The sequence below is a fragment of the Euleptes europaea genome, chromosome 3, assembly GCF_029931775.1.
Source record: "Euleptes europaea isolate rEulEur1 chromosome 3, rEulEur1.hap1, whole genome shotgun sequence".
NCBI lineage: Eukaryota > Metazoa > Chordata > Lepidosauria > Squamata > Sphaerodactylidae > Euleptes > Euleptes europaea.
The window spans coordinates 84643576-84662450 of NC_079314.1; the positions used below are offsets into that span (position 1 = coordinate 84643576).

At 40.0% G+C, this 18875-nt stretch overlaps 1 protein-coding gene across 7 annotated transcripts; it reads left to right on the forward strand.

Annotated features, from left to right (window-relative positions):
* Positions 1–104: 104 nt before the first annotated feature.
* TMPO (thymopoietin) lies at positions 105–18607 on the forward strand. Of its 7 annotated transcripts, none has more exons than XM_056846134.1 (9): positions 105–451; positions 5914–6040; positions 9000–9158; positions 10447–10547; positions 13452–13571; positions 13681–13776; positions 14197–14307; positions 14990–15084; positions 17497–18607. In XM_056846134.1, exons 1-9 carry the CDS (start codon positions 179–181, stop codon positions 17786–17788), a joined length of 1374 nt encoding a protein of 457 aa, XP_056702112.1. In that variant the 5' UTR covers positions 105–178; the 3' UTR covers positions 17789–18607. The 7 variants fall into 7 exon arrangements, with proteins under 7 accessions (XP_056702112.1, XP_056702113.1, XP_056702114.1 ...); XM_056846135.1 differs by having other exon boundaries at positions 14200–14307; XM_056846136.1 differs by lacking the exon at positions 14197–14307.
* The last annotated feature ends 268 nt before the right edge of the window (positions 18608–18875 follow it).

The following is an 18875-nucleotide window of genomic DNA, read 5'->3' on the forward strand; positions in this document are numbered from 1 at the left end:
GACCAATCCGGGCGCGTTTTATTGGCGAGCGGGGCGAAGCGGCTCGTTGTGCGCGCTGTGAAGGAGTCGGGCGCTGGGCAGGTGGTTCCTCCCCTCTCCCGCCCCCCCTTCTCCTCTTTGTTGGCGCTTCCCTCTCCGCTGTCTCCTGGGAGGGCGGCGACAGAGCCCGAGCCTGGCGATGCCCGAGTTCCTGGCGGACCCGTCGGTGCTGACCAAGGAGAAGCTGAAGAGCGAGCTGATCGCGAACAATGTGAGCCTGCCGGGCGGCGAGCAGCGCAAAGACGTCTACGTGCAGCTGTACCTTCAGCATCTCACCGCCCGCAACGCGTCGGCGGCGCCTCCGCAGCCCGACTTCTCCAGCGATGAGGAGCGGGAGACAACTCCGCTCGCCGTCAGGAACAGGGCAGCAGGAGGAGGAGGCGGCGGAGGTGGGGCTGTGGCCGTGGGCCGGGTGAGCGCCGCCGCATCTCCTTTCTTGGCCGCGGGAGGGCAAAAGGGGGGCGGCTGGGCCGCAGGCCGTGGGCGGAGGGCTGCCCCCCTGCCAGCGTCAAGGGGGCGGCAGGTTTTTTTCCCGCTTTCTCTGAGGGGGGCGGCGCCATGTTTTGTCATGGTGGGGAGGAGACGGGGCCCGCGCGTGGGGGATTGCCTTGAGGAGGCAGGAAGCCTTTGGGGTGGGAAATGTCCCCCCCCCCCGTTGGTCGCCGGGCCCTTCCGGGTGACTTTGAGTAGCTCCGTTTTCAAGCTTCGCCGGTGCCTTCCCTTCGGCGTTACTTCAGACTACCAGGCACGATGTCGCTGTTGGCCCTGCGCCCCGAGCGGGAGCTCGTAGTAATTGACCCGTGTCCCGTGCTCCGTCTCCACGTGGAAGGCCGATCGCCAGCCAGGGCTGCAAATCCTGTGCGCGCTGACTTGCGAATAAACACCCACGGATCCGGCGGCGTTCTTCGTTTAAAACAATAATGCATTGGATCGGTCTGTCAGTGCTGAAAGTGAAGTTTGGGTTGGCCTGTTGGAAGCTCCCCGCTATAGGCTGTGTAAACATAGGCTTTTAAAAAAGTCATTCAGAACTCTTTGGTGGGACATGCTTTCTTTCTTTCTTTCGCTTACCTTGTTTGATGCTTCTTGTCATTATACTGTTTGCTTTATCATCCTCTTCTAGTCTTTTGACGTGATGGACCAGTGTTTTATTTTTAGGACAGTTGCAAACACTACTTTTAGTAGTGGGAAAAATGCACTGTAAAGTGTTAGAACAAGAAAATATTAACCAGAAGATTTAGAGCTACCATTGCTTCTTTGTGCAGTGGTTCCTGTAATAATTGCATTGTTCCTGCCTGTTTGTCTGGAGCAGCAGTGATAAATATGAATATAGTTGGCGTCTAACATTCTAAACAATGAGTTCCCCATCTGGTTGAGCCTTCAGGCATTTTTTTGAGATAGCGTATTGAGTACCATGTTTTTGTTTAACTGGGTGGGTATTTACAAAAATAATTTTGACCTTACTCTTGTGGTAGATGTTGGCTTTTGCCCAGTCACCCATATGTAATTTTAAATTAAAGTTTCAGTTATATTAAAATCAAAGTGAGAAATGGAATGTTTTAGCTTCTAAAAGGATCCAAAAAAGACTTTACTTCAGATACGGGTGTAGATCTTTGGGATAATTGGCAAGTGCAAGGAAGATGGACTGAGCATTTAAATTTTCCTTGTTTCCTCTGGTTCTTGTATTTTGCTTAGAGTGAAGCTTCATTTCTGCTGGTGGTAGAACTTTTCTGATGGCCAAAGTAGTTTAACACAAACCTGCAAGTACAGGTGCCTGATACCTTTTAAGCTGTGGCTGCTGTCTGGACTTCATGGGCAGCAAGGTTCTTCCTGCCATCCTGCGCCTGTCATGCTCGCATGGTTCTAATATCTCTGCCCTCCCACGCTTCAGAGGTGGAGTAGGGATGGAAGATAGAATCTTAAGAGAGAATAAGGGTAAGAGAAAAGAGATTTGAAATATGGAGGGAGTATGAATGACGAGAGGGAGAACAGAGGTTAGAAGGGAACTTGGAGAAAATAAGGAAGGCATGTAGAAGTGCACTTAGTCTTTACTGTTGATACACTGTATAATGAATACACACTTCTTATGAGCAGCTCAGGATGTGGGGCATCTTTGATGGAACTTTGATGTTTGCTTTAGGTTTTGGGGGAAGGCTCAGGCCATATCACTGGTCTGTTGTTTAAATTTGGAGTGATCTGGGAATGATAATCTGCATGCTGTTCTGTTTTTGTTAACCTGTGTTCGGTGCAAATTTAGCTTATGGCAACAGGCAAATATGTGTTAGAATAAAAAGTAAAATGAAAGATACAAAGTGGATAATTTTGCTGTATAAATGCATGCATGGAAACCATATTATAGAACTGAGATTTTTCTTGCATGCTCTACATTTTGCTGAGTTTTGGCTGTTAGTCTTGGGAGAGTGTCTTTCAGATTTTACTACTGTTTGTATGGGTATAATCTTTACTGCCTAATAAGAAAATGCAGATATTTAATAGAAATGAATGCCCGGAAGTCACTAGTAGTAAAGTACTTTCATGAGAATACATCAACATGTTTAGCAATATACGGTTAGAAAATAGGCAGGATCTCAAAGCAGTTTCTATATTATCTGGTCTGAGATGGTGCGCAACACAGAGATTTGTCTTGGCCATATAGACAATAATGAATGATGAAACAATGATTTATAGATGGTTGTTTGAGAATGTTGCAGTGCAGTACTAAATTCATTGGATTAGAAAGATGTAACTACTTAGAACTGCACTGTTTGTTGCATTTACTATAGTCAACTAAAGAGGCTTTTAAAAGTACCTTATAATTTTGTGACACAATAGGTACAAATATTTGAACTGAAACTTGGGGGGGGGGGACAAATATGCTTTCAGTATTCCAACACATTCAGATGTTTACGTGGCAGTTACTTTTATTGGAATAATACTGATAGGGCATGTTTAAATGTTTATATGGTTTTTAAAAACCCAAAGTCACTGGAAACTGTTGGCACACTAATTTTAGCACACTCAAAGGATTGTGCATGGTATGCTGTGGATATAGCTATCCAGTCATCTACTGCAACAGAGTTTAACTCCTGTTGAAAGAGGTCACTGTCATACCTCATGTGTATTATTTGTTAGCTCTGCATTAGGTCAGTGATTACAGTACTCCTATCATGTGCAAGGAGACACATAAGTAAGAATCATGACTGTGCAGGTCAAAATTGAAACTAATCATGTGATTTCATAACTTGCCTTTTTATATGGATTACTGTATGTATTTGTAGTTTTATCCTCTCACCCCAGTTTACAAATTAATAAAACCCACATGTGCACTCTTGCACAGTTCCTGGGGATGATCACCTGGAAAACATTAATCGCAGCTTTGAAACTGCTTGGCTTGTCTAATATTGTATTCATGTTAATGTTATGAAATGATGAATTTTTAGAAATGGAAAGTTTTCCACTGAAGAATAACATATATTTGCTGGAGTACAAGAGCGAGTGAAAAGATAGCAGCTACTTCTTAACTTTAGTGTGTGGTATATTTTCAGTTTGGCTTGTAAAAAAGAGGCATTTATATTTCCATAAATGCCAATAACACAATTCTGTAGGCTATCTAAGCTATACAAGATGTATGTTATATTTTAAATCAACATAATCAGTTTGTTTGATAGAAAGAAAAGTAAGTATTGTGTATATTGCAGTTTTTCCCCAGAAGATCCATCCCCTTTCAAAACAAACAAAAAAGTGTTGTTTTCTTCCTTTGTACCTTTCTGCAGAGACATTCTGTTTAAACTTAATTCTTTTATCTGAACAGTGGAATTACACAAATAAGTAAATTGAAATAAAAATCTTGAAAGGATCTTGTGCAGACATTGTTTATGGCTACAGGGCCATTGTCTTTTATGTTGATTGATCAATTGGCTATTGTTAAAGTAGTATAAATTGTCTGCCTTTCTGATAACACCTAGCACTTATATTTCTGTAATCAGCATTGACTAGTGCCTTCCCCTTACTCGCAAATAAGGTGCAACCTCTGTTGCTTAAATAAAAGGTCAAAAACATCTCCTTTATTTCTTCAGAGGTATTGCAAGGCTTGGTTTCCCCGCCTCCAATTTTATTTCTTACCCTCTTTTGGATCCCTGCTTAACAGAGGTCCTGAAGCAGCTTCCCCTGGTGTTGGCTTGCACCAGGTCAGAGTATCTTTTGCAGGGGAAGCTTAGTTCTGTTGACTTTGGTGCCTCTTACTGGCTGCTGGTTATAACTGCAAATTTCCCAACTTCAAAGCATTGAGTCTTGGTTGGTCCTAGCTAGGCTATCTAATTTATCCATTGTGGTTCGTAACTGCAAAATGTAATAACTACAGCTTTGTCTACACTAAGTGCGGTTTAGTACAAAATAACCCTGCCTTTTGGAAGTAATGACAGGAGACTTAACTAATGTGTGAATGTAAAATGTGGTAATGTTTACTGCATACCCAATTTACCTGAAAAGTAAAGGAACAGTAGGGGTTTCCCTCCATATATGCTGTCCAGAAAAAGAGGGGGTACATCTTCAATTCAAATGCAAGTTACAGGCATGCACAATAAGAAACATTTTTGTGTTATATTTTTAGATAAATTGTCTTACGTAAAGAGCTGTCTTCCTTTGGGATAAATATGATATTTCATTGGAAAGGTGAACATTATACTTGTTTAAAAATTCCCAATTTAGCTTGACCTGCCCCTTACCCTTTCCCAAAAGTTATGAGAGGTATTGTTTGTAATAGTTTAAGTATATTGATTCAGAGATGGAAGTATTGGATTTAAAATTGAGATCAGCTGTAAACTGAAAATCCTTTACCCCAGCAACTAGTAGAGAGGATAAAATGTATTGTTGTAAATTTCTGTAAATATTTTCTATATTTTAGAAGGAAAGGCATATTGCAGCAGGTAGAACAGTACCACATTTCTTAAGTTGCTAAATAAGCACATTGCGGTCAAAGCTTGGAACATCTTTATAAGGCTTAGCTGCAGCAATTTTGACAGATAAACCTGTTTTGTATCAACAACCTCATCTTGAAAGCAATCTGTCTGTAGAATGTGGGTTTGACTTCAGCTCTTCTGATTTCTGTTCCTATTCTTTCTGAGCATTCTTTAATATTGCTTTTGTTGGTTTGATTCCTAAGTATACCTTCAAAAAGTTACCACATAAGTAGCTTAACAACCTGGAATTCAGTAATTGGCCCTTAAAGTATAGCAGAGTAAGCAGTACATGTGAACTTCCCTGAGTTATGAGCTAGAGATCAGGGCTCTTGGTTTCTTCCTTCTTGTATAAGTTTGGGGACAGTCTTTCAAAACTGTACATAACAAATCATGGGCTATTGCATCCAGGGTGCCTTCCACAGAAGCAGTTGTGTGTGTTACTGCATTTTGCAACAACAAAAACTAACATGAAAAGGAGGCAATGGGTCTTGGCCAAGGAACTTACTAACTGTAGAAAATGTTCAAACGAAGGGGCTGATTGCCTAGAAAGTTCTTTGAAGAGGGACAGGCTATCCCTGATGTAGGGAGGAACATGAAAGAAAGCAGAAGGGGGAGAAAGAAATAGGAGGGACTACTGGTATTCTAGGCTTTAATGGAGTTGGAAGGTCAGAAGTCTTTATCCATTGTAATAATATGTGGGGTGCTATTGTAATATATCATCATAACGCATGAAACGCATGAAATGTTTAGAACCTGGATTCCGTTACACTCACTAGTTGTTCTTTTTAAACAGAGGAAGCCAATTGACCTATGAATTCAACTGAGGAGAGGTTGCTTCTGAGGCTTACATAATGTTGCTGTAATAATACATTGATACATGTTTTTCAGCTCTCCTAAAACTTTGTCTGTCTCTTCACAGAAAGCAACAAAGAAAACAGACAAACCAAGGCCAGATGAGAAGGATGATGAAGACGTAACAGAACTTGGTAATGAAGAACTCAAAGAACAGCTTATGGGATATGGTGTGAACCCTGGTCCTATTGTGGGTAGGTTATTATCGTAAAACATTGCATGAATAGTACATACTGAAACTCTGAAGATAAGGAGAAATGTTGGAGAGAAAGGTGTGAATGTAGGGGTGTGCATTAAATGTCACCGACCTGGTAATATGCATGTTTCAGGGGTTGGATCAGACTATCCAGTGCTGCTGCTGCCTTCCTGGCATAATTCCTGAATCCAGCATTATTATTCATGCTGAGCCTTGTAGGACTTGAGAGGAGCATGCCTGTTGACCCAGTGACTTGTCTGTTATTTTCCCAGTGTTGGGGGCTGAGGTGGGCTCTGCTGGCAGACGTGCCATAAAGGTGTGGAGAGGCCTGGAGCACAGACCTGGATCAGCCATAAGAAATAGTAGTCAGTAGATCTGGCATTCACAATCCAGAGGGAAGGTCAGGTGGCCATCAGCTGTTAAATAATTTTGAAGGGCAACTGTTTTCTGGGGGTAGTTCTGGCCTCTGGAGTCCAGGTCTTCCCATAGAAAATATTGGCCACTTAAACTGTAAAGGGACCAGGGATTAACAGCTGATAAGCAAATAGGTTCGTCCTTTGTCTTCGTTCCTTGGTCCTTTGAATTTTATATAAGGAATGGCTCAAATGTCATTTTATTAAATATTGGGAGTATTACAATATTTCCAGAATGACAATACCCCTGACATTTAACTAAACCAACAATTATGACCTTCCCAACCTTGCTATGGAATTAAAACAGTACATTCTTATCTCCACACCCCTTCAGTATTTTAGCCAGTGCCTTAGTCACCTACGCTCCAACATGCACCAAAGTTAGGGATTTTATTTGGGGGGGGGGGGGGAACGACTGGCATTTTGAGATATCTTAGTGATTGTCTAGTTGGTTTGTTTTTGATTACTATATTAATGTATTGCTTTTTATCCCTTCGAAGTAGTTGGCAATAAAACAAGCAAATAATCTCAGTCTCCCTACTCATTCCCAGTATTGTTTAGTGACTATTTTAGCCCTTTCTCTCAGAATGGGAGGTTTTTAAGAGCCAAGCAGAGAGAAGCCAGATGCTGCTCTTCTGATAGGAAAATGGCAGTTGCTTGGATAATTACAGGTAGTGAAACAGAAGCTGCTAGATCAGGGGTGGGGAACCTTTTTCCTGCCAAGGGCCATTTGCACACTTATAACATCATTCAGGGGCCATACCAGGCGTAGATCTCCCAGCAGGGTGGGGGGGAGGCTAGGGTTGCCAGGTCTCCAGCCACAACCTGGAGGTTAGCAACCCCAGGGGAGGCCACACAGAAGGCCTGGAGGGTGCCGCCACTCCCCTTGGTCCTCCCTCCCAGGCGGGAGGGCAGCCAGTGGTGGGCCTGAGCAAACAATGCGCAGCCCACAGTTGATCCGCAGGGGAGGAAAGGGGGGAAGGAAGAAAGGAAAACAGAGAAAGAGGAAAAGGGAGGGAGAAAGGGAAAAAGAAATGGAGGGAGGGGGAAAAAGAAAGAAAAGGATGGAGGGAAAGAAAAAACGGAGGGAGACAGACAAAGTCAGAAGGAGAGGGAGATAAAAGAGACAGAAAAAGAGGGGGGGGAGAGACAAAAGCCTTCCCCCCCGCGTGCACACTCACACCAGCGCATGCCGGCCCCGAGTGACCAGGTCCCCGCCTCCCCCGCCCACACACACACACACACACACATGGTGGTGCACACAGCCCCGCACGACTGAGCCCCAGTCTCCAAGCCTTCCCCCCCCCCCCGAGTCTACAAAAGGCTCCCCGAAGCCCAATCAGCTCCCGCGCGCATACTCTGCTGCTGGGAGCCGCAAGCCTCTCCCCCCCCCCGCCGCTCAACAGCCAACAGGTGGCGAGAGGGGCTTACAGTGTGCTACGGCATTCCTGCACGCCGCGACTGTAGGGGGCAGTCTTGGGGGAAGAGTCCCTCCCCCTCCTCTCTCCGACCGACAGTCAACGAGAGGAGGTACAAAGGGCGCCGCAGCAACCCCGCAAGTCGTGGCCCCAGGAACACCCTCGGGGAGGGCAGTGCCTCCACGGCAAGCCCCCTGAGTGCCCAAGGGCCACAAAAAATGTCCTCGGGGGCCGCATACGGCCTCTGGGCTGGAGGTTCCCCATCCCTGTGCTAGATGGTATTTGATGGTGTTCTTTTCTAGCCCTTGTTAAATTTGAATTGAAGCAGTATCTAATTGACTGCATTGATATTACAAGGTATGCAGGTATACTTAGGAGCTGCTGCATTAAAGCATGCTTTTCCTGACTTTGAGGCACAATTTCACTAGCTTCACTAATTTCCAATCTTTATCATATATGTATAAGAGAATGATCCTTCTGTAAAGTCTGAATATTCTGATTCTGTTCTTCTTTAACTGAACCAAAGAATGCTCAAATTATTTGTTGTGTTACTACTTTGTATGTAGTTGACTACCACTGAGAAGATGAGGATCTTTACACAGGGCATTGGATTTCCCCCCTTAAAGGTTTATTCTTAGCTCCAAGAATAACACTACTTTCTAGATTTACTGGCCTTTTCAGGTTCCCCAAATGCCTTCTGCTGCTTGAAGCAATCATGAACCTAAAAACTTTCAAAAACGTGTTTGCCTGCTTATCTCCTGCCTTTTCCTCCTTGTTTACTCTGTGTTTCGGCTATCCATGTCAAAGTTTCCTGTGCTTGTAATCTTGATATGTCTGAAGTTTCTCCAAATTTAATGGTCATTTTTCCCCTTGAAGTTCCTTTCTGTTTAACCAAGATGTTTTACAAATTCAAGTTTTATCCTGATTCCCACGGTGGGGATCTTTGCTAAAAACAACTGAAGCACATAGGTCTCAAAATGCTGCTTAGATATCAACACACCATTGCCTGTTAATTTAGGTTATTGGCTGAATAAATATGAATATGTAGAATAACAGAACTTCTCATTCCAGTATCTGAACTCCTTGTTTACTGTAATATAACTAGTTTTTTGCGCCCTGCTTGCAGCTACGACAAGGAAGCTTTATGAGAAGAAACTACTGAAGCTGAAAGAACAGACCCAAGAGCTAAGGTCTTTAATACCTACACCGACCGTTTCTTCTTCTGCAGAAAACAACAAGCAGAATGGAAATAATGATTCTGATCAATACAGTGACAATGAAGAAGGTAAAAATAAAGTCAAAGAGATGTGAATGGATTTGACATCTAGGAGCTTTTCAGTTGTGTATTCTACTCTTGCTCTCTGCACATTCGGGGAAAAGATAATGTGAACATGAAACTTAGGGTTGAGGAGTGCATATATAAGAACTTGGATTCCATCTTAGGTATTTATCTGCATGCTTAAGATACATGACTTGTAGTCCTGGTGACTCAAGACAGTCCTCAGCAACTTCACCATTGGAATAGTACCCATGTTTTTAGCAACCCAGAGTTGTCACTGTTTATAAGAACTTAGATATTAAGGACTAGAATGCTAATTCTTAAATTGCCTTCTGCAGATATCAATATCAATAGATTTCAATATCTAGCAATTTCACCTTTTTAATAGAATGTATTTACTTGGACAAGAGTGGATTCAGCTAGTCATAGTAAGTCAGAGCTCATATAGGTCTATATATACAGAGGAGCTGAACTGCATGCCGGCCTGCCATCAGACACTCATACAGTATATAAAAGTGTATACACGTATGAGTTGTAGGTAGAGTTGGGGATGTTGGAAAAATGGGTTCTAATTTTGTATACGAACATAAACCTGTACACTTGTATGGACTTGGGGCTTCCTAATGTAGACATTCTACTGTATACATGGGCAGACAGATGTGGCCCATTTCTTGCTGTATGCATATTGAATGACTCAATGAAGCCATTGTCTTTGATGTTGTTGAGGTGGTTTGAATTGTAAGGTACTGACAGTCAGTAGTCTTTTTTCCTGGTTGGCCACTCTGTAAACAGACTGCTGGACTTGATGAACCTTGGTCTGACCCAGCATGGTTTTTCTTATGTTCTTAGGCTCTTATTCTCCTTTCCCATCTAGTTCCTGCTGACCCTTGAAAAGTTAATTCCCACTGTCATGGGACCCATATGGACTAAAAACTACATGGGATGTGGGGGTTTCAGTGAAGAAAAAGGGGCAAAATTGGCCACCTACCTCTTGCATCCTCACTGCTGTTAGTCCACATGAGTTCTGCAACCATGGGACTTCTGTGGGGGATAGTGAGGGGAATGTGGAGAAAGATCCACTGTCCAGGCCATTGCATCTGTTTGGTATCATGTAAAGACAAAAGCAGTTTTAATTTGCAGTGTAGGGTCTTAATTGTTACTTACACTAGTAAGTAACTTTAGCATGACTTTTTACAATGTTTGAAAAATATCTGAATACTTACAAGAAAGTGTTTCCATTTTTTAAATATTAGAATTTGCAGTTGCAAAAGTCTAAACTGACATTTGTTCACAGATCCCAAAATAGAGCTCCAACTTGAGAAGAGAGAACCACTGAAGGGCAAAACAAAAATTCCAGTAACACTTAAGCAACGAAGACTTGTTGAGCATAACCAGGTATGATTATATTAAAGCCATTGTCTTACCAGTGAGTCTTAACAGAACTGAGAATGTCCCTCAACAATCTGACTTGTCTTTTGTATTAACACTGATCCAAATCTGTATAGCTTCAGCACAATTGCTGCATCATATGCCCTCTGGCCAGTGTTGTGCATGCATACTTAGGAGTAAGTCCCATTGAACTTGGGATTTGCTTTTCCATAAACTTTCATAACAAAGTCTTGTCTAACAAGGTATTTGGGTTACATAGGTGAAGGCTCATAAGAAATTGCCAGTGGGTGGGGGAAATTAGGGCCTAGATGTGCATTAGTGTAGTGTGGCCGCCACCTGAATAGGTTTCAGATGTGTGGACCACTTGAAGTATGTTGGAAGTGGGGGCATGCTTTCTCGGCAGCCCACCCCCAAGCTCTACAAAAAGTGTGCTCCCCATATCAACTTATTAAATGTGCTTCTGTTTTGACTCAGCCCTGTGTCACCTTTGCTATCGATTTATGTTGAAAGCTTTGTCATACTCATCACTGATTAGGACACCTGTTTGATAGTTAATATTTATTCTAGGTAAGTGACAAATTTGTAAGTAAACAGTAACGTGACTCTGCCCATCTTCTCCGCACTTGAAATATTTTAGAATACTTTTTAACAGATTCCTGAGAATACATGCCTTGTGATTGAAATGGGCATGTGATGAAACATTCTTAAAAGCAGGATTGGAGAGGTATAATTGCCCAATTAGTATTTTCCTTTCTGATTTTAGCACATATCAGAAACTCCTAACTTTTATTACTGTTCTTTAGATCTAATTTTTGAAGTAAGATCACCAAAGACTTCACTAATCGTGTTTGAAGAAAACTCCTATACGTTGAAGCCTGAGTCTTAGGAACACTTAATAAATAGGTTGGCTGAAAATAAAACACTGCTGTTTATTTTGAGAATAAATACCAAATATATTAAACATGTTCAGTCTTGAAATTGAAACATGTACATGGATTTTACAGTAATTGAAAGCAACTGCTACTGATTAACTTCTTTATTCATTTTTATTATAGTTGGAGGTGACCATATTAGTCCTCAGAAGAGTCCCAAAGTTAAATCCTTGTTATACTCTTTAAGGCAAACCAAAGAGACTCCAAACAGTGTGCAAGCTTTTCAGTTTTCTAGAACTTTTCATCAGGGTGGATTCTGAAAAACATGGGGCAGTTCTCTCTGAACTGTCAGCCCCACCTACCTCACAAGGTGGCTGTTGTGGGGAGAGAAAGGATTGTTGTGGGGGGCAGAGTTGTTTCAGGCCGTGGTCTTGAGACCATTTGTTCATTCCTGTCTGGCAAATCATACAGGCTTGGGCCTTTTGTGAAGAAGACAGTGACAGTCGTGTTCTGAATATAAAAACTTGTAGTAAAATATATTTATAACACCAAATAGAACATAAAGGTCCCTTAAAAGGCCAGGAAGCAGGGAAAAAGTTCAGTACATTAGCAATTTTGGAGATTAATTTGGTGGGTTATTCTTGCAGTCATCTTCCTGCAAAACCAGAGGTGCCAGGTAACTGCCCTATTTCCTAAGTCCACATAACTCTGAAGCAGCTGCAGACTATTCTGTGAAGAATGTTATACTAGATATTCAAAATTAGAAGCATATTGACTTCCATATAAGGTAACTTCTAAAAGGCATTTTTTTCAGAATGTCACTTGTTAGCATTCTCATGTTTTGTCTCTTGAGGCTAATTTTTGTATTGCCCTTCATGTTATGCCTCATCTCTATAACAGTAACATGTCACTAACAAGCTAAGACAGTCTTATAAAAACAATGATACCAGTTTATGTATCAAACACTCCAAGAATTGGGTTTAAAGTTCTGAAATTCTCCACCTTCCTACTAGGTATTGTCTGAGGTATGCAAGATGTTCTCTGATCCTTCTGTAATCAGTTCTGTATTCCTGCAAAACAATCAACTTTTCCCAATCATTAGTACTTATAGTTTATCCTCTGGTCTTATACCTCAGCTGTAAATTGACACACCCAAGCATCTAAATGCAAGTACGCAAGAAACTGGTAAAACTGCTCACCAAAAACAAGGCTGAATCTTAGTTTTTACTGCACTTTGTTTTATACTCAAATCTGGCTTCCTCCCTGGAGCACTTTAAGAATGTTTCTGCTCACCAAGAACATGTATTGTAGCATATAGAACTCTGAAAGAAAAGGACTAGTTCCAGACTCAGAATTAGTCTTAACAACTGAACGATAGCTTGCTCATCTGAGAGAGGATTTTTAAAAAATGCCTTTGGGTCCTGATATATATGACTGTTCTGTCATAGTAAATACTTCAAGCTGGTTTGTCACTGCTGGGTACAAATGCTTTGTTTGTATTCAGTTCTCAGATTCTTTAGAAAAGATGACTAAGAACAAGCTCAAAAAGCTTTATTACTTTTATATTTCACCCTTTCTTACCATGGAACTCAAAACAGCATTTATAGAGTTCCCAGGAGGTATCCCAGCCAAGCATAAGACCTATTCCTCTTTAGCTTTTGTAAGCTGCATCATATGCCTGTTTAGGGCCTAAGTTCAACTTTCTGCAGATGTGTGTGCCTTCATTTTTAGAGTGATAGTGATTGTAGCTTCCACATTGCGTTTTCAGTTGCTGTTGAGCTTCCACATTGCTTTGTCAATTTACACCTTGAAGACGATTCATTGTGATATGTATGTGAAAGCAGTAGAGTTGCCCTTTATGGCAGGTGATGAGAGAATACCTTTTTGTTGGCTTTCCGAATCTGATGTGCCATTTTAAGGAGTAAAGCAGCATATTTCTAAATCTATCCTGGAAATTAGTATTGTGGCATTTGAATATAGCTATTTACTGTAGGGATGCGGCTTTCATATGCTTGCTAATTGTTTGATGCTTAATTAGAACTATTCTGACGATGGAGTTACTGAGACATTCTGGAGAAGTGGAGCTTCAAAAAGTGGACTTCTGCAGGCATTTTCTAGGGAATCTGCAACAGTATCCAGAAGAGCAACAAGGAAAAGGGTGATGCAAGGCTAATTTGCAATCTAGATATTTATTTTCCTCATTCTCAGGACCCCAGTAATTGCTGTATATTTATTTTTGTTTGTGTTTGTGTTTTTTAAACAAACAGGTTGAAACTGCAGTACTGTTGCCTGTACATGATGCAGTCATGTCAGAGAGTACTCCCATAGCTGAAACTGTAGTGGCTTCAAGCAACGAGACCCTAGTAAATATATTGAATTTGCAAGAGGTGGTATTCTGTCATTTTCCTCCTCCTGGAAAAAGCTCCAGTAGCTCTTTGTTTTTGCAAAAATAATAATGGGTGCTTCCTTTATTAAGAATACTGTGCTGTTGCTCATCATTTTGTAGCAAATTAATTGTAGGTAAAAGCAGCAGGAGGAATATTGAGGCTAAATCTTCTGAACACTCTTCTTGAATGCACCAGAAGTTGCTTTATTATGTGGTGGCTATAATAGGTTAGATGTTTTCTCTGATCGGTTTACAGTACATTGATTTTTTTATTAAAATCGCTGCCAAAATTTCTTTGAGGATTGGCTTCTGAAATATAAAGCTTCCTGGCATGGTTTGTTTTTTTTTAATTGCTGCTTCTGTTGTTAATTCTGAGTTTGAACAATTTGAATTTCAGCAGGTTGTCAATAGGGTGCCTGGAAATGTCAAGCATGCAGATCCTGTACTGTCAATCAGTGACTTCTCAAAGTTGCCCAGAAGAACACCAAAGAAACCATTGACAACTGAAGTAAATGAATTAGATTTTGTAGAAAGGGGAGGAGGGTATCTTTCTTAACTAGTTAATGCTTGGCTTTAAACGTGGAGATATGCTCATAGATTTGTTTTCCTAGATTGACATTGCAGTATATTCTGCGTGTCACCTTTGCATGTGAGAGGGAAACAGAAATTTGACAATATATGGATGCTGAAAGTTTAAGTGATTACTTCCGTTACTTTCGGACGGCATCAACAGATTTATTGTATTCATCCCTGCATTACACTTGTTTAAAACAGCCTTCTGAACCATGTATGCCATCTGTTCTCTTAATCACAAATAGTGGAATTTGAGTTTATTGAGGTACATATGAAATTATTCATTATGCTGGTCCCACATCAGGGTATGTTCAGTACAGTTATGATGGATATGATGGCAGTGTGGTTAGTGTGTTAGTTACAGACCAACATACATCGTGCTGAAAGACCAGGATGATACAGAGAATACTCAGACACAACATATAGCCAAACAGCAAAGTAACCAAACTTCAATCAACAGCTAAACTCCAGGAGTGATCCTTGCATTTTACTGCTGATACCACATTCTTTTTTGAATCACACAGGGAGACGGTTGTGTACACATACTCTCTCACTTTTTACTATAGTTTTTCATATTTATGGATTATAATTTTATTGTTATGTAACTTCTCTTACAGCTGATGGAAAAAAATCTTACAGAGGAACGAAGATTAGAAAGAGATATTCTTAAAGAAATGTTCCCATATGAAGCATCAACACCTACAGGAATTAGGTATTTCTGGGTGCAGTTATGTTTTGTGACATGTAAGCTTAAAGCACAACTTTCTGCAACTGGCTTTGTTTTAGTTCGTATTAACAGAATTGGTGGCTCTCATGGTTTGTGTTCTAAAGAGATGTTGAGTATATCTAGATGCAGAAAGTATGTCTTTTTTCCATGCTGTTGAATAACTTTCTAGATATTGATTTTTGATATCTGGCTTTTATTTTCCCTAGAGCTTATCTTGTGTGTGTGTGTGGGGGGGGGGGGGGGGTAAATGAAGTAATTTACAGGTGTTTGTAAATAGTTCACTCCTGCCATGCACACATTAAGACTCCCTAATTTTTGGCATTTATCACATATACATCTAAAGCCTTTGTGGCGTTGGTTTTCTTGGTTTATGTGCTAATACTTTATTTTTCGGTATATGTGTGTAGGTATATATAACTTGATGGAAAGATGGGATAAAAATGGGGTAAGACATGTGACTCTTAGAGTTCTGTGAATGGAGCTTCCATCCCCTCTCCAACAAATTGCAAAAGGGGATCCCAATTCCAATTGGAACTGGGAGAAGAGAGTGAAGTGAAGCCACTTCCTCAGTCTGAAATAGTCCTTGGAGCTGTTGTTTGTCCCTTTTAGGACACACATACAAGTTCTGATGAGGTTACCTATATGTCTGTCCTAATGGGGCAAATAGGGACTCCTTGGGGCATTTCTGATTGGGAACATTGACAGAGGCTTCCCCATCATGGTCCCATTTGGATTTGGGGACTCTGGTGCATGATTGAAAAAACAACAACAAGGATTTGTATTCACAGAACTATCAGCTTCACATGTAGTTCTACTCTAATACTACTAAGATATTTGTGTATTAATCAACATATCTGACAGCAATTCATGTAATAGATCTTAATTCTAAGGATGAGAATATCTGATCTGTCATGAGTAAGCAATGCAATATTGGCTATTCACCTTTTACTCAGCTATTCTCAGCCTCTTGCTCAGCACTGAAATTTTGCATGTGCTTGCAACAAATACCATGAAAACTATCGCGTTGAGTAGCTCTACATTGAGGAATTTAGATATTTCAAGCCTATAAAAGTAGCCTACTTGTACTTCAGAAAAAGAGAAATATAGACTCGGCTTCGTGTGCAATGAACAGTTATTATACACAAGCAGTATTCTTGTCTGTCTAGAATAGGTACCTTACTGTTACACTACATATGCATGGGATATATAATTACATCTTGGTCCACATACACTTAAATGGAGTTTTAGAAACAGATTTATTTTTTCAGCTGTTTGTGCCAAGGCCGGGGTAGAAATTGGCTTGCAAAGATGTAAGGATCAAACAGGTTCTGTGTTAGATATATATTTGATTGGGGTATAAAGTGAGTGTACATGCACTAGAATGCCTCTCTAAGTGTATAATGCAAAACATTTTGTCTTCACGCATCACAACATATCTGTGTAAATTTATGCCTGGCCAGACCTCCCCTTGTATGCAGAACACCTGAAGCTTTCCTAGTTTTAAAAGCCTTTTTTTTTATTTTTTTTTATTTTTTTAATGAAAAACAAAATAAAACAAACAAATACAAATGAAAAAGAAAATACAAAAGAGCACTTACAAATCAATTAAAACTACATAATATAATAGCAATTGCAAAGTTCACAGTGCCCTAAAAAACCACCACCCACCTTGATACAGTGTCCCATCACCACGGTGAACTTCCAGAGAAGTGTTACAACAGTTTTAAAATTAGTACATTAACAGTATTATTAAAAATATTAACAATTTCTCTATAACTCAGTAACTAAATTAGTAAAATTCATTTTCACCAGTTTGTCCCAAAATGCAGCGGTCTTTTCTTAAATTCTTCCATATCCTTTCCATGTAAGGAATCTGTTAATTTGGCCATCCGCATATACAGCCATAATTTCTCTCTCCAGTCATTAATTGAAGGTTTATTTACTTGCTTCCAGGTTTTAGCTATTGTAATTCTTGCTGTTTCAAAAGCCTTGAATTAAGATACAGTTTGCTTTGATTCTGGAATGCAGATTCCCAGGTAAATTGTTTCCTCTCCTTAAACCAGAATTCTAAACCATGATTCAATTCCAGTTTAGATTCCTGGTTTGCATTTCCTTTCTTCCCTACAAAGTTAGTCAGACATCTTCATTTTGCTGTCATGGCAAATTGGCTTCAAAAACCAGAAAGCTTTCAGTTGCGGGAATGGGGGGAGACACAAATCAGCTTTGTGTGTGGCTGTAACTGAAGACATCTTAATGTGAACAGTAGATTGGGAAGTATCTTTAACTTCTAATAAGGTTAGTTATAGTTGGCTAGCTATAGTTAACCAAGACAGTTTGTCTTCATCTTCACTCTAATGCTAAAAGCATGAGATGACACTTATCATTCTTAATTAACAGTGCTAGCTGTCGCAGACCAATCAAAGGAGCTGCTGGTCGACCTATGGAGCCTGGTGACTTCAGATTGGAAGAAACCTATTCATCAAAATATATCCCCAAGTATGGTGCCTCAGCAGATGTCAAGGCAGAACAGCCAACAGTTAAAAAACGCTCCATCCCTATGTGGATAAAAATTCTGCTTTTTGTTATTGTTTCAGTCTTCTTGTTTTTGGTCTATCAGTCTATGGAAACCAACCAAGGAAATCCATTCTCCCAGTTCCTGAAAAGTAACTCTGAGACAACTACCGATTGAGTGTTCATATGGCACGCACAACCTGGTCTCCTATTTTTAACTGTAGAGATATTGTCAGACCTTTCCTCATCTATTCAGAGACTGCATACAGATAATGATAGCAACGTGAGAAATTGAACAATAAACAAGACCGTGTACGGACATCATTAACTTTTGTTCAGAACTAGGAGATCACTTTGTGCCATGAGTAATATTTTTAGATCTCTGGAACTTCTTGTAGGATTTATTTTTTTAATGTGGACATCATTACATTCATTTGAGATTATACATTTGTTTTTGCAAGCTTTGGAAGCTCAAATGGGCAAAAGTGATAGTAAAATGTGAAGATGTGTTTAAATGTTTTTACTTCATACTAAAAAGATGCTGTACTGAAAATTTCTTTACTTGGCATATTGTTCTGGGGGGTGGGGGTAGGCGGGATAAGATAATAAAGGGAGATACCATTTTGGGGTGCATTTTGCTAAACTGTGCAGCTAGGTTTAGTGCGTAGTAGTTTTAAGGAAAAATCTGGCATTTTGTAGAATACTGTAACATTTTAACAACTGTAAACCTATTGTATGCATTTCTGTCTTTAGTTTCAACTGTAGTAACTCCATTTAAGATTAACCTCAATTTTTATCATCCTTTCCTATTTTAGTGCTTAATCTCATAATTACTGATCTAATTGACAAATAGGTGTCCTTATAGAGAAACTTATTTATTAGTAAAATTGTGTGAAATAAAGCTTACATTAAAATACATTGATTTTTTTACTGAAGAATTAAAGTACTAAATCTTAACTGCACATAAGTCTTACCAGTCTAAAAAGATTATGTTCTGTAACAAAACCAACTATTTCTACATAGATCAACCTCATGTTGCACTTATATTTAATTTTTAAATGATATTTTGTCATTTGGAGCATTATGGATGTTCATACTCCACAATGTTTCATTGTAAGAAGAGGGCATTGTTATGCTTAATGTGAAACTTAAGTAAATAATTGCTGCTTACAGATGCAGCTATTTTAATCTGCCATAATTTGTTTCAATTGCATTATCAAGCAAATAATTCATTTTTAGTAAGTGTGGATTATTAAATATAAAAT